General features: G+C 38.2%; 1 protein-coding gene across 11 annotated transcripts in view; it reads right to left on the bottom strand.

Moving 5' to 3' along the window:
* The window catches only part of LOC111194343 (uncharacterized), a 29,703-nt gene extending 27,627 nt beyond the window's left edge, over window positions 1–2,076 (bottom strand). For 4 of the 11 annotated variants that reach the window (XM_049482852.1, XM_049482848.1, XM_049482847.1 and 1 more), the window contains exon 1: window positions 1,806–2,074. In XM_049482852.1, coding sequence (XP_049338809.1) covers window positions 1,806–1,857 — 52 coding nt within the window. In that variant the 5' untranslated portion in view covers window positions 1,858–2,074. Of the gene's footprint in view, window positions 1–1,805 lie in introns of all 11 variants that reach the window. The other 7 variants (XM_049482846.1, XM_049482851.1, XM_022678237.2 and 4 more) reach the window with 4 other exon arrangements.
* Between the last annotated feature and the right edge of the window lie 12,143 nt (window positions 2,077–14,219).

Here is a 14,219-nt window from a genome sequence, read left to right as displayed (position 1 = left end):
TGGACAATACTGCTGTCCCCTGAGAGAGAGCAGGCAAAGCAGTTCCCACCAGCTATCTCCACAGCCAATCAAAACCCAGAGGAGAAAAAGCCCACTCTAACCATTTCACAAACAAAATAAACACACACACACACACACAGCTCTACGGACACTCTTCACTCTTTCCTCCAAAACCAACACTTCAGGAAAAAGCGTTTACTGTAGTACTCTTCAGTTAGTGTTGACATCTGTCCCGTAAAATACGCACTTATCCTTTATGTGGGATTGGACCAATTTGTTCTGCATCTCCATACATTTCCAAAACACACAAACACTAAATCTAACAATAATAATCAATAATGATCAATATCCTATGTAGTTGTGCTTTTGCCAAAATATTTCAGGGCTTGGGACAGAGATTATTATTATTATTGTACTATTTTGGTTTGATTGATTGATTATATACTTAACTCCTTATTTTCATTTTTGAAAGGTGGCAGCCCTACACACAGTACCATACATGAGTTCACAACCAGCAGAAAACATGATTTTGTGAACAGAAAGCTCTAAAAACATTTTAAACCCTTAAAATGTATTTTTTTTTCTATTGGTGTAAAAGCATCAAATTGTTTAAAATAGAAAAAAAAATGGTATATATCTCTAAATGAGCGCCAAAATGAGTTTTACACCTGTTTTTATGTAAGGAATACTTTATACCCACTCAGGTTTGTAGTACATAGAATGAAGGTGTAATGACTGTTGTAAGTAGAGATGTTCTAACCTTTTTAAAGATCACACCATTATTTCAGAACATGTTTTCCTGACCTTTCCGGAACATTTTTCGTGTGTTGTTGCAGGCTAATCCTAGAACCTTTTAGTAATATTGCTGAATGTTCCTAAAACATACTAATCAGGTGAAGACATCCAGTAAGCACAAGGAAAAGATGGAACCTCCACCTGCACTGAAACATCCCTACACACTTACAAAAAATAAACTGCAAAATTCTCTTAAGTGCATCTAATTCTAAATTCCAACACAGGATTTAAACAGAAACTGGTGTGTTTACTACACTGGTTACTCAAACACAGTGTTTATAATGAAGGTTTCTAAACGATGCGTTAAGCGGAATAGATGCTTTACATCATTTAGATGTTCCTGATATGTTCTGATTCTTCAGTGTCAAACTCCTTGTTTACAAAAATAGTCTGTTAAAGAACTCTTCAGTGAAAAGTTCTTCCAGAAAATAATAAAAAATAATTGTTATTTTAATGGAGTCACTCCAAAAAATGTAATGCCTTTAATTAGGTTGTATTTCTCAAATATAGAAGTGATTTTCCCCAAAAGAGTTAATAAATTAGAGCACAATTTAGAGTATTCAAACTAATGTTTTAAGGATGTCAAAACTGTGCAAACACAATAAAACATGTATAAAACCAATATAAAAACTTAAATTAAAAGTTTTATTTAAAATTGCTATTTTTTTAAAAATGGCAAGCAGCTTCCTTCAAACTTACAAGCAGACTTTATACTGATCAATAGGGTTGTGCTATGTCACATCATACGCAATAACTCCAAAAATCTGATATATCAAGATATTGCGATATTTTTGAAAGCCAATTCATATTGTGTATATTTTTTGCTATTTACTTTAAATTAGTTGTTGGCAGTTTATATGCTCTATATGCTATATTTACAACCTTACAACCTAAAGTTAAGATTACTTTTTACACAATTTAACAATAAATATTTTTGTTTTTTGCAAATACTTTAATTTGTGACCCTTATTTAACAGTTGAGTAATAAAGTGATAAATTATTTTACTTACTGATGAAGAGAAGACAGTAGATGAGGATGAAGGCGGTGCGGCCGGTATCCATGCTGTAGATTCAGGACAGTGCTCCAGTGAGGGATCTGATGGAGTCGGGCTGCTGCTTCAGAAAGGTTGAGCGGGGCCAGCGGTCAGAACCAGAGGTGCTTACGTCCAGCTCCTCGACTGCTTATTCTGGCACTTCCTTTAGCAGGGTAGAGGAAGTACAGCAGCTTCCACTTAGACGGAGGGGAAGTGAATTAGCTGGGAGTTCTGGGAGTTGGTGGTGTTGGGGAGTGGTCCGGTCAGGGTGAGAATTCCAAAGCTTTGGGGCAGGAACTTGCTCATCAACCCCGTGTTCCTGCTGTTTCCCGACGTTCTTTCTGTTAGATTTTCTGCCCTGACCAACTTTAGTATGATTACTCTGAGGCATGGCAGTCATGATGACCTGCAGGCTAGGAGCATCATCCTACAACTTCTTGGGCATTTGGATGGGACGATACAGGTTCTCCTTCAGAATGCCTTCAGAATTTCTCTTATTGAGAATCTAGTGACCAATTGCAATTTGCCATAGGACCTACCTATATTTCAGAGCATGAAAATTCAAGAGTCAATTCAAGAGGCTTTTATTGTCAGTACATCTGAGTACAAGTACACAGTGCAGTGAAAGGACGTTCCTCTGGAACCATGAAGCAAAATGGAACAACAATACAATATAGACATAAACATAAAGTGCCAATGTGTAACAAATGTACAACAGAAAACTAGAACAACAAATAAACACAATAATACAGCAAACAAGAGACAATTTAAAAGACAGGACAGTGCGGTACCAAGACGGGATATTAATGTGTATAGTAAGGAAAAGGTGCAGAGATGTGTAACATACTGTAACATATAGAACATACATGATCACAGCAGTTACTGAGGTTAATAATACAGTACTTAGTGGTATAAAGAATTTGCAGCAAATGTTACTGATATTGATAAAGATAGTACAGTGTGCAAAGAGTCGTGGGTGGGTTCAGTACAGTCCGTGTGTGTGTGTGAAAAGGGATGGGGTGGGTATGTTCAGTGTGTGATGGGGGTTCAGCTCTGTCTCTGAGTGTTAAGGAGTCTGATTGCTTGGTGGAAGAAGCTGTTGCAGAGTCTAGTAGTGGAGGCATAGATGCTCTGGTATGTTTTGCTGGATGGTATTAGAGGGAAAAGTCCATATGAGGGATGGGTGGGGTCATCCACAGTGCTGCTGGCTTTGCAGATGCAGCGTGTGGTGTAGATGTCAATGTGTAAATGTTCAAGCTACATTCTGAACACTCCTTTTTACATTGCCGGTTAGATCCTTTATATCACAGTTCTTTAAATTTTATATCCAGTTTATTGTCTCACACACACACACCACTGCGTATTTATAGGGTTGTTAATCTATTTAACCTATGCATGATCTGTTTGCAGCATGTGTGTGCAAACATGACAATGAGGGGGTGAAAGACAGTGTGAGTAATGAGATTCTATATTTCGATATATATATTATATAATACTTCTAAACACTGTTAAAAAAACACGCTTATGTCAATAGCCTCTGTTTAAACAGTGTATTGTGGCAAGAAGTTGGGGAAAAATTGGTAAAATAGTTATTTGCATAAAAAACATGTTAAAAGTTCCACAATCTGGTGTGTTCATACAATAACATTCACAGTGTATAGGGTTGATCCTGTGGCTAGTCAGCCTCTGGCCAATAGGGGCCAACATTGAGCAGCAATCAGGCTCAATGCCCAACACCTGGGCACATGGCTATAAAGGGAGCAGCAGAGCAGTCAGAAGTTGCGGGATCTTTGTCACAGTTAGTGCTGACAGTTACAGCCGGTCTCTACTTCTGGTAGAAAGCTGAGAGCTTTTCCTCTCAAATTCCTCTCAAATTCTCTATTCTCATTCTCAAATGCACTATTATTGAATGTCTATTTTCTGGATTATTTACATACATAAGGTGCACCGGATTATAAAGCACATTATGCGACACTAGTAAGAATGGATATTTGAAGTGAATAAGGGCGTCATCATGTTTCCCTTCCAATTTAGCAGGTCTCACTGCTGGTAGGTCCCTAAGTAAACAAAACTGCAATTCTTAAAAAATAAATAAATAAATAAATAAAAAAATCAAACAATTGCTGGATATTAATCTACACAGATTTCTCTCCTGAAAACTGTTCATTTGGGTGAGTAAAGCGTTCCATTTATTTATAGTAAGCTTAGAATCCCAGTTTTTTAGTGTTTTGTCCAAGGGTGAGTGCTATATGCAGTTAGCAAGCGCTAGCCAGCCCCTGTTAGCGCTAGTGAATGCTGCTCAATAGCGTTAGACTTAGGAACCTCTAGTGTTCTTCACCCAGGGTGCTATAAACTAGCAGTTGGTTCCATATAGCTTGTTTACAATAAAAAACGTGCAGACTACAGTTCAATACACTTACCTCTGAACGGTGAAAGAGCTAACGCTGTGGTTAGTGGCTAATGCTAATGTGCTGAAGAAACATCACTGAAACTCCTGTATAACGCTGTACTTGGCTTTACTGCTCCTGGTAGAGTTCATACAAAAGTTGCACCGTATTACAGTATTACATCTATACTAGTGGATATGGGTAAATTTCACACTTTTATTTGCAAATAAATACATTCATTAAGCATGTTATGTCCATTTTATGAATGTTCTGGAAGCACGTTATGTTTTACTACATGTAAACATTTGAGTAAAGTGGCCATTTAAAAAAAAAAGGTTAATAAAAATAAAGTGTTGGCCGATTCCAATATTATACTCAGCAACTGGAGTGTTGGTACAAGCGGTTTGGGCTTATATTTTAATTGTTGGTAAAAGTGGCATTTTATATTCTGCAACTGCGGAGGTGGCTCAAGGCTGATTGCTGTCTTACACTTGTCAACCAAGGTTTTGACCCAGGCAGTGCTGGTCGATTGTCGCGTTATATTTGGACCAGTTGTCAAATTATATTTGTCAACCAGGGTGTTGGTGCAAGCAGCTCGGGCCAGTTGTCATATTATACTTGGCAAATGGGGTCTTGGCACGACGGGCACTCGGCCTGGATGTGAGCTGAGCTTTTAGGCCAAAATTGGGCCTAGGTTAAACCAGTCTGATGCAACTCTGGCTCAGTGTGTGCTATTTGGCCTGGAAAAAATGCTCAAGTAGTTTCTGCTATCTGCGGTGTCTGTCTGGTGTACTTTCATGTTCATTGTGAATGTGTTTGTTTTGAATGTGTTTATCTAAATTGCCTGCTGCAATTTTCTGTAACTGGAAATGGTGTTCTGTCTTGGCCAGATCTTCCTCAAATAGAGGTTTTCATCTCAAGGGACCTAAACTTGATAAAGGATAATTGCTGGATATGTTTGAAACAAAACAGGATTGTTGTCTTGGTTAGCTGGCCCAGCAGATTAGTGCAGGCTGGGTCATAACTCCCACAGTCTTGACCTTTTTTTGAGGACAGACAGGGGCGGGGATGAGGATGCAGCTTTGTTGTTTTGAGGAGGAACCTGTATCCTCGGGTATGTTCTGGTATTAAGCCTTAAAAGGGAGTTTCCCTTAATTGCGTAACCCCAAGCTAAAACGGACGTGTGACTTTTTTAGTTCAAGTGATAATTATTTAAACCAGGTGTGTCTCATCTTCTCCAGAATGAACTGCAGGTTTTCATTATAAGCTGGCAGCAACCAGAACCTAGTTTCACTTCCCCGGGGTGTAGGCACATGAAGCTCAGGCCAGCTGTCATATTATACTTAGCAACCGGGATGTTGGCACATGGGGCACTCGGCCTGGATGTGAACCGAGCATTTAGGCTTGAACTGGGCTTAGATTAATCCAGTCTGATGCAACTCTGGCTCAGTCTGTGTTATTTAGCCTGGAAATGCAAAACCGGACCTAATGTGTACAGATTTAAACACAGTGATTTTGTAAGTGGACCCATACTTCAGTTTCTCTTGATTATATAACTTTATCTACTGTAAAATAGTTTAGCAGTGCTGGGGTCTTGGGTTCAAGTCCCTAATTGGGTGCAGTTTCCATGTTCTACTCGTGTGTGTAAGAGTTTCCTATGGGGACTCTGGTTTCCTCCCACAGTGCAGATCAGGTAAATTGGATACTCTAAATTGTTTAGAAAAATTAGATACTCCAAATTGTCCAGTGTGTGTGTAAATGCTTGTGTAAATGTGTGTATGACTGTGATTGGCACTCCGTCCTGGGCCCCATTTGCCTGATGCAGATGACAATCTTCCAGGTGGACGGTCGTTTCCGGTTGAGAGTATGCTGTGCTTGATTGGCTGCCGCTTCTCACTGGTGTGTGTTCATGTTGATGGGTGCTTTTTTGTAAATCATTCTTGGGTTTCTAGAAAGGTGCTATATAAGAGTAACTTCATTACCCTGACCAATCACGCACCCATCTTACGTAAGTCATGTGGTCAGAAACACTGATACACTGAGCCCTGATGAGGGGCTAGAGGATGACTAGAGGAATCCAGTGTGTATATAATTCCCTCATGAATAAAATATTTCACACCCACACAGGTTCATTCATTTTATTTGTGAGGAATTTATGCCGTGGAGAGCAGTGATGGTATAGTTACTTTGAAAAAGTAATCCGATTACTGATTACTCCTTTAAAAAGTAACTTAGTTACTTTATGGATTACTTGATTTTAAAAGTAACTAAGTTACTTTACAAGTTACTTTATCAGTTACTTTCAGCAGCTGCAGACACCACCTCCCGCCGCCTTAACATAAACATTATAACCAGTTTTGCCAATACTCCCTTTATTGGAAAATGCATTTTAACATCAACAATTTATCTCTATTAAGTTGAACTATTTCCTAAAAAAATAAGTTTTTTTTATAAAAATAAAAAAATTAACAATTTTTTTTAATAAAAAAATAAAATATGTCTTTCTTGATTTTACTGAACATAAATACTTGTTTTTATAAAAAATATATAAAATAAAGAAAGTCTTTCTTGACCTGACATATTTAACACTGTAAAACTGAACCTTGAACTTGTTGTTCTCTGCAGGGCAGCAAGGAGTGGTTTTATAAAACAGAACCGCGTATGGTCTAGACCAGGGATCACATATTTGCAGACTGGGGTCCGGGTCCGGACCCAGACGTTGTCCAATACGGACCCATACCGGACCCAACTACTGAGAAGGATTTAATTCTGACAGCGTTTATTTAAAACACCGGAACTTTTCTTGTCTTTACGGTATTGTGCGCTCTGCGCCACAGCGAACGTGTGGTGTAAAATCTTTAAATGCTCTCCTCTGCCAATCAAATTTGTGGCAGACCGCTGCCCTGGCTAGTGAATTGGGACGCGGCCGCAAAAAAAAAAACGCTTTAATAAAGAGATAGGGCGCCGAGAACTGGCGAAAAACGAAAACGGGCGGAAACTAAAGACACGCCGAGCGCGCGAGAGAGAGACAGGGGAGAAAGCGAGACGCGTGTGATTGGGGAAGAGCGGAGGGGAATGGGTAAGGGAGTTGTGTGTGTGTGTGTGTGTGTGTGGAGGAGATGAGGTGGAGAGAGAGAGAGAGAGAGAGAGTAACGCACAGTGACTTAAATAAGTAACTTTAATCTGATTACTGGATTGGAAATAGTAACGCGTTAGATTACTCGTTACTGAAAAAAAGGGTCAGATTAGAGTAACGCGTTACTAAGTACTGACATCACTGGTGGAGAGAGGCATATAAACTAATGCAGGGTTTAAATTAACATGAACTTTTTAAGTAATCAAATAGTTTCTAGTTCAAAAACAATTTTTGTGGTGCGCTTCTTTTTTTTGCCATTTTCAACAGAAGTTAGATTTTAGCCTTAGTCTGCCTGAAGACAAATGTTTTGGTATGACAGACATGGCCTGGTGCTAAGAATGAACCATCATTTTCAAGTACAGTACCAGTCAAAAGTTTGGACACACCCTCTCATTCAATGTTTTTATTTTTATTTTTTTTACTACATTGTAAATGAATACTGAATTCATACTGTAAAAAAAGTGTTAAACAAACCAAAATATTCTGTGAAGCATTTTAGTGCTTTTAACTTGCGATTTCTGAGGTTGGTAACTCTGATGAACTTATCCCGTGCAACAGAGGTAACTCTTGGTCTTCCTCTCCTGGGGCGGTCCTAATGAGAGCTAGTTTCATCATAACGTTTTTGATGGTCTTTCCAACTGCATTTGAGGATACTTTCCAAATTCTTGAAATGGTTGAGATTGCCTTACCTTCATTTCTTAAAGTATTTTTTTACTTAGTAGTTCTTGTCATAATATGGATCAGAACATTAATCAAATCAAGATAATTACTGTGTACCATCTCTACCTCTTCACAACTTTACAACTGATGCTCTCAAACACATTAAAAGACAAGAAATTCAAATAGTTAACTTAGTATTAACTACAATGCAGAACATTTGTTAATAAGGGTGAGTTGCAACATTTGCACACATTTCACTTGCTTCTGAACTTTCTATACAGTTTAGATGATGGAGATAATAAGTTAATTTATAGCAGAGATGTGCAGCCTAATATGTAACAATTATTCTAAAATACTAAAATTTTTTTTTTTTTTTTGTAAATACAAAAAGTAAAATTGCAAAATTTAGTAAAATCCAATGCTACACACTATGAGGAACTTTGTGTCAGTAGGGTTTTAGTCCAAGACCAGTGCACAAGCAGAGGTGGAAAGTAATGAATTACATTTACTCAAGTTACTGTAACTGAGTAGATTTTATGAGTACCGTATTTTTCGGACTATAAGGCGCACCGTATTATAAGACGCACTATCAAAGAACGCCTATTTTCTGCTATTTTTCCATACATAGGGCGCATCGCATTATAAGGCGCGTTAAGTGACACTAGAAAGGGTGCCTATATCAAAGTGAACAGGGGTGGCGCCATGTTTCCCTTCCCCCACCGGGGGTGGTCGCTTGCCGGTGGAGCGTCTCAGTATACAAATCTAGCTCTTTCAAAGTCAAACGAGTGCTGGATATTAATCTACACAGATTCCTCTCCTGAAAACTGTTTATTTGGGTGAGTAACGTGCTTCAGTTTATTTACAGTAAGCTTAGATTTCCAGATGTCCACTAAGGCTTGCTGCACCAGCGTTAGCATAGCTATCCGCTAGCACGCTAGCTAGTCACCTAAACTAGTAAAGTTAACCCAAACTTAAACGACAGCGTTACACTGAGTAATCCTGCATGTTCTGGTAAGACAGTGAGATATTAGCTAGCGATTCGTCCCCCGTAGCTTGTTTTAACACTGTAAACAAGCAGATTACAGGCTGATAAAACTCACCTCTGAGAGAGTTAGCGCTTAGCATCTAGCTAATGCTAGCCAGGCAAAGCAGCACAGACTTACAGGCCGATAACTCACCTCTGAACGGTGAACGCTTAGCGATTAGCATCTAACTCTAATAATACTGCTCCAGCAGTATTAAAAGTGCTAAATTTAGAAAATACTGATCTCTGAACAGTGAAAAAGCTAGCTAGCTAAGCGGTTAGCATCTAGCTAATGCTATTGCTGCTCTGCACGGAGTGTGTGTTTACTGCTCCTTACACCTGACGGGTAAAATTTAGATAATACTGATCTCTGAACAGTGAATAAGCTAGCTAATGCTATTTGCTGCTCCAGCCTCGGAGCTGCACGGCTCTGGACTCTGTATAGCACTGAAACTCTGTATAACGCTGCACGGAGTGTGTGTTTACTGCTCCTTACAACCTGACGAGTAAAATTTAGATAGTTCTGATCTCAGTGAATAAGCTAGCTAGCTTAGCGGTTAGCATCTAGCTAATGCTATTGCTGCTCAGCCTCGGAGCTGCACGGCTCTGGACTCTGTATAGCACTGAAACTCTCTATAACGCTGCACGGAGTGTGTGTTTACTGCTCCTTACAACCTGACGAGTAAAATCCATACAAAAGGCGCACCGTATTATAAGACGTACTGTCAATTTTTGTGAAAATTAAAAGTTTTTAAGTGCGCCTTATAGTCCGAAAAATACGGTAATTTGTAATTTTTAAAGTAGTTTTTAAAATAGGTAATTTTTCTTTTACTCAAGTACATTTTGACACAAGTAATTTACTTTTCTACATTGGAAAACTCCCAATTACTGAGTAAAAAACAAAATGCGGGGGGGAAAAAACACAATTGTCTGAATAAAAAAAAACTAAATTGGCACGGATGCTCGTGCGTAGAATAATGAGGCAATAACGTCCTCATGCAATACAAAATGTGCCCCGCCGGACAGAGCTCTCAGCTTTCAAAACTTCCATATCAAACCCGAGAAAGCATGTGGTGGTAAGCACTTTTAGCATTAAACAATCTGCTTAAATGTTAAAAAAGCATGTAAATAGCAGTTAAAGCAGAGCAATGGCAAGTTAAAAAATAAAAATGAACTGTAAAACTATAAAATTACAGTTTATAGTCACATATATGACCACAACCTTTTAAAAGTAAAGAAAAAAAATGGATCATAGCAACCTATGCCACTTGTTCTTGAAAATGTTTTATGGGGTGGTCTAAATAAATACTGCCTGAAAGATCCAAATTATTATGTGGAATAATAGTTCATTAAAAAACGATTTAATTTATGATTTGTTTTTACTTTTTAACATCAAATAATTAAAAGTAACTATAACTTTTACTCAAAGTACATTTTAAATTGAGTACTTTTTTACTTTTACTCGAGTAGATTTTTACATGGGTACTTTTACTTTTACTTGAGTAGAATTTTAGCAAAGGTACTTTTTCCACCTCTGTGCACGAGTGAAGTATACGGATCACATGACTGCTGACATGTAAATTGGGCAGTAGTTTCAGCCGTAGAGCAGTTATTTAGATTGCATCATGCCTAAAGCCTTTCCTGTGTGTGTGTGTGTGAGTGTGTGAGTGTGTGCTGGTGGGAGAAGTTGAGTTAATGGTTAGGCCTTCTTGACCCAAAACAGGATGCAAGAACTCAGCTTCCTTCCTGCATCTATTGTGTCCTGCGTGTACGCTCGAGAAAGGCCAGGGGAAATTCAGTGACAGCAGGCCCGCGGCGCTCCTGTAGAGTAAACTGTTGATGTTGTTCTTTGGCAAAGAACACCAGCTCACAGGAAACCGATTGGACGTGGCAAAAGATGACAATCATCCTGACGTGATCTGCTGAGGAGCTGGAAGTGCAGTGAATAAACTGTTGACTGATTCATTTGGCATCAAGGAATTCGATGTCTTACAAGATTGTCATGATTGTGACACACCCCGGAGAGTAACACTGAACTATTGATGCAACCGTTATAGTGTCGTCACAATACCTGCCTAAATACCTCAATACTATATCAAATATCTCAATACTGAAGCAAAAGCCTAAAACATCAGATATTAATGCATTAATAGAAGATTGAAATAAAATGATTAGTTTTTTTAATTACTTTGTATTTTTTTGCACTATAAGGCACTCTTAAAATCCTTTAATTTTTCCAAAAATCATCAGTGCACCTTATAATCTAGTGTGCCTTATGTATGAAGATAGATTTTTATTGATAGTGCGCCTTGTTATCCGGTGCATCTTATGGCGCAAAAAATACAGTTTTTTTTAATTGATGGTAAAATAAAGTTTCAAGTTCAAGTAAAAACAAACTATTTTGTGGAATTTCTTTGATAGTTAAGTTAAGGAGAGCCCCTCCTTACTTTGTAACCAAGTGACATCATCAGCCCGCCCCATGCATGAAATCAAATTCCCATTTGGAATCAAAGTTCATGAAATGAACCAAACCTTTGTTCTGTGTTTTGATTCACTCGATCACTGAAAAGCAGAGGAAAACAGAATATAAGGCATTTAAAAGCTGAGAGACATTTACAAATCTCCTGATATTTTGTGAATTATCCTGTGATTTGTGGGGTGTTTGAATACGTTGAGGATCTTAAATGATGGGCTGAATATAGCATCGACTCATTGAGTGTATCGGTTCACAAATCGAGTGCAAATTCGAATCAATGATTCAAAACATTTTTAGAAGCCCATGGCAGACAGTTAATGAACACAGTGTTTAAAAACTCCAGCAGCACTTCTGTGACTGATCAACTCACACCAGCACAACACAATTCTGTTATTAAATACTGTTCAACAATTCTGTTGTTAATACTCGTGGAGAAAACAAATCAGTGCTGATGTATTGAAAATGGTTAGCATACAAAGAAAGTCTACCATAATTAAAAAACAAATTCTTCTAAATTTCTTAATAGTTAAATAAAACCGAATGTGTTTTTAACGTCTTCGAAACTAATCCCATATAAAAGAAGACATTTCTGGGTGGTGAAGAGAAGATAGTATTTAGTTAGGGGTTAATAAATGTATTTTATTTTTAGATAGAAAGCTAATCTAATTCAAATGTGGTACTTTTTTTGTGAGTTTCTTTTTAACTGATGAAGACAGGAGGGTTTGAATCTTCGTTCGTCTTCTTCAGACACTGGTACCACAGCCGTTTGACTGCAGGATGGCATTTCCCACATCTGTATGGAAGATTAGATAGCAGCAATCATGGTTACAATCAGGACAAGAGGCTCGTCCAGTACTGGAAAGATCAATAGCTTCTAAGAGAGCCTGCATCGTCCCAGTGGAACAGACTGCTCTGGAAAGAATGATCTGGCGCCACACAAAGCATGTGGTTCCCACACAATGGTGCAAACGTTGATTAAGAGGGAGTGTGGCAGAGTCTAAAAACAAGGCACTTCTCAAAGCAGAGTTTTATGTACTTCTTAATTGATTTGGTGTTCCCATTGCACAGATCATTTTCTGGTCAGAAAAATGCTGGAGAAATATGTTAACATTTTTATGTATGTATGTACAGTTGCAAGAAAACCATGCAATTCCAAAGGGTTCACATACTTTTTTCCTTAATCAGGAAGTGTTACCCCAGTCCTTGAAAGGTCCACACCTGTATATAAGTTGTGAGGTACTATCTTGTGTGAGGCTGAAAATGGGAGCTAGCTTTGCATGCTCTCCACCAGTCTTTCACACTGCTTTTGTGTGACCTATGCCTCCTTTATACATTTTTGATGTTTCTTTACCTCATTGATGAGTCTCCATTGTGCTCTTAGGGTAATTTTGACTGGGTGTCCACTTCTTGGCACAGTAGCCACAGTTCCAAAATGTCTACATTCGTAGATTGTTTGTCGTATTGTAGACTGCTGAATTCCTAAAGTATTTCAATTCACTTTGTTAAACAGTTTTCAGGAGAAATCTTTGTAGATTAACATCCAGCACTTGTTTCACTTACAATTACAGTTTTGTTTACCTGGCTTAGCTTACCTGCTGAATTAGAAGGAAAACATGGCGACACCCCTGTGCCTGGCTGGTGTCACACAATACACCTTATAATCCAGTGCGCCTTATGTATAACTGTAGACTAAAAAATAGGAAGTTTTTTGATAGTACACCTTGTATTGTGAGAAATACTGTATTTTTTAATTGATAGTAAAAGAAAGAAAGTTTCAAGTTTAAGTAAGAACATAAAATATTTTATGGATTTTCTTTGACTGTAAACTTTTTTGAGGAAAATAGAAAGAAAATAAGACATTTAAACACTAAAATCTGCTGATATTTTGTGATCACATTATTTGATTTGTGGAGTGTTTTTATGCTTTAAAGATCCGACATGATGGGCTGAATATAAACACAAATCTAAATGGTAATACCTAAGGGTACAAATCTACCTACCTACCTACCTACCAACCAACCAACCAACCAACCAACCAACCCACCCACCTTTGCATGTTCTCCACCAGTCTTTCACACTGCTTTTGAGTGACCTTATGGCACTCCTTGCTCAAAAATTCAAGCAGATCAGTCCTGTCCCATGACTTCTGGGATGTTTTTGTAATTTGGCCCTAAATTAAGCAATGTCCACAAAACCAGACTATATTATGTTTATTTTATCAGAATGCAGACATGGTGAGTCAAAATTAGTGCAAATTCAATAAATAGGGAAGAAAAAAAATCTCAATACTACAGTGATTATAAGATTTGGACTGAACTTGGACTTGATTGATTGATTTTATCTTGATTAGTGGATGTCTGTAACACGATATAAGCAGAGTTTCTGCTGCCCACATCCTTTCCACCAATTCAGCCAAGGTGTTTTCATTACAGACTGAAGCAGATCCAGATATTTACCCCGACTGTTGCTCAACTTCATCATGTGCAGTGAAGGAAATACCTAACGGCTCTCGGGCTGCCAAGTCCTAATTTCCCCTTCATTGTTATTATTGCTGCAGTCTTTACGCCTTGCAGGTACTTAAAGGTCACCTTCTGTCGTTTTTTCTTTCATTTTAAAATGTCTAGTTGTGGTCTCTAGTATGAATGAATGACATGTGAGCCGTTTTTGTAAAAAAAAGTGCTCAGGTGTCTCTGTATAGCTCTTTTTT

This window comes from Astyanax mexicanus, chromosome 8 (genome assembly GCF_023375975.1).
Source record: "Astyanax mexicanus isolate ESR-SI-001 chromosome 8, AstMex3_surface, whole genome shotgun sequence".
Lineage (NCBI taxonomy): Eukaryota > Metazoa > Chordata > Actinopteri > Characiformes > Acestrorhamphidae > Astyanax > Astyanax mexicanus.
This window is presented reverse-complemented; position numbering and strand designations above follow the sequence as displayed.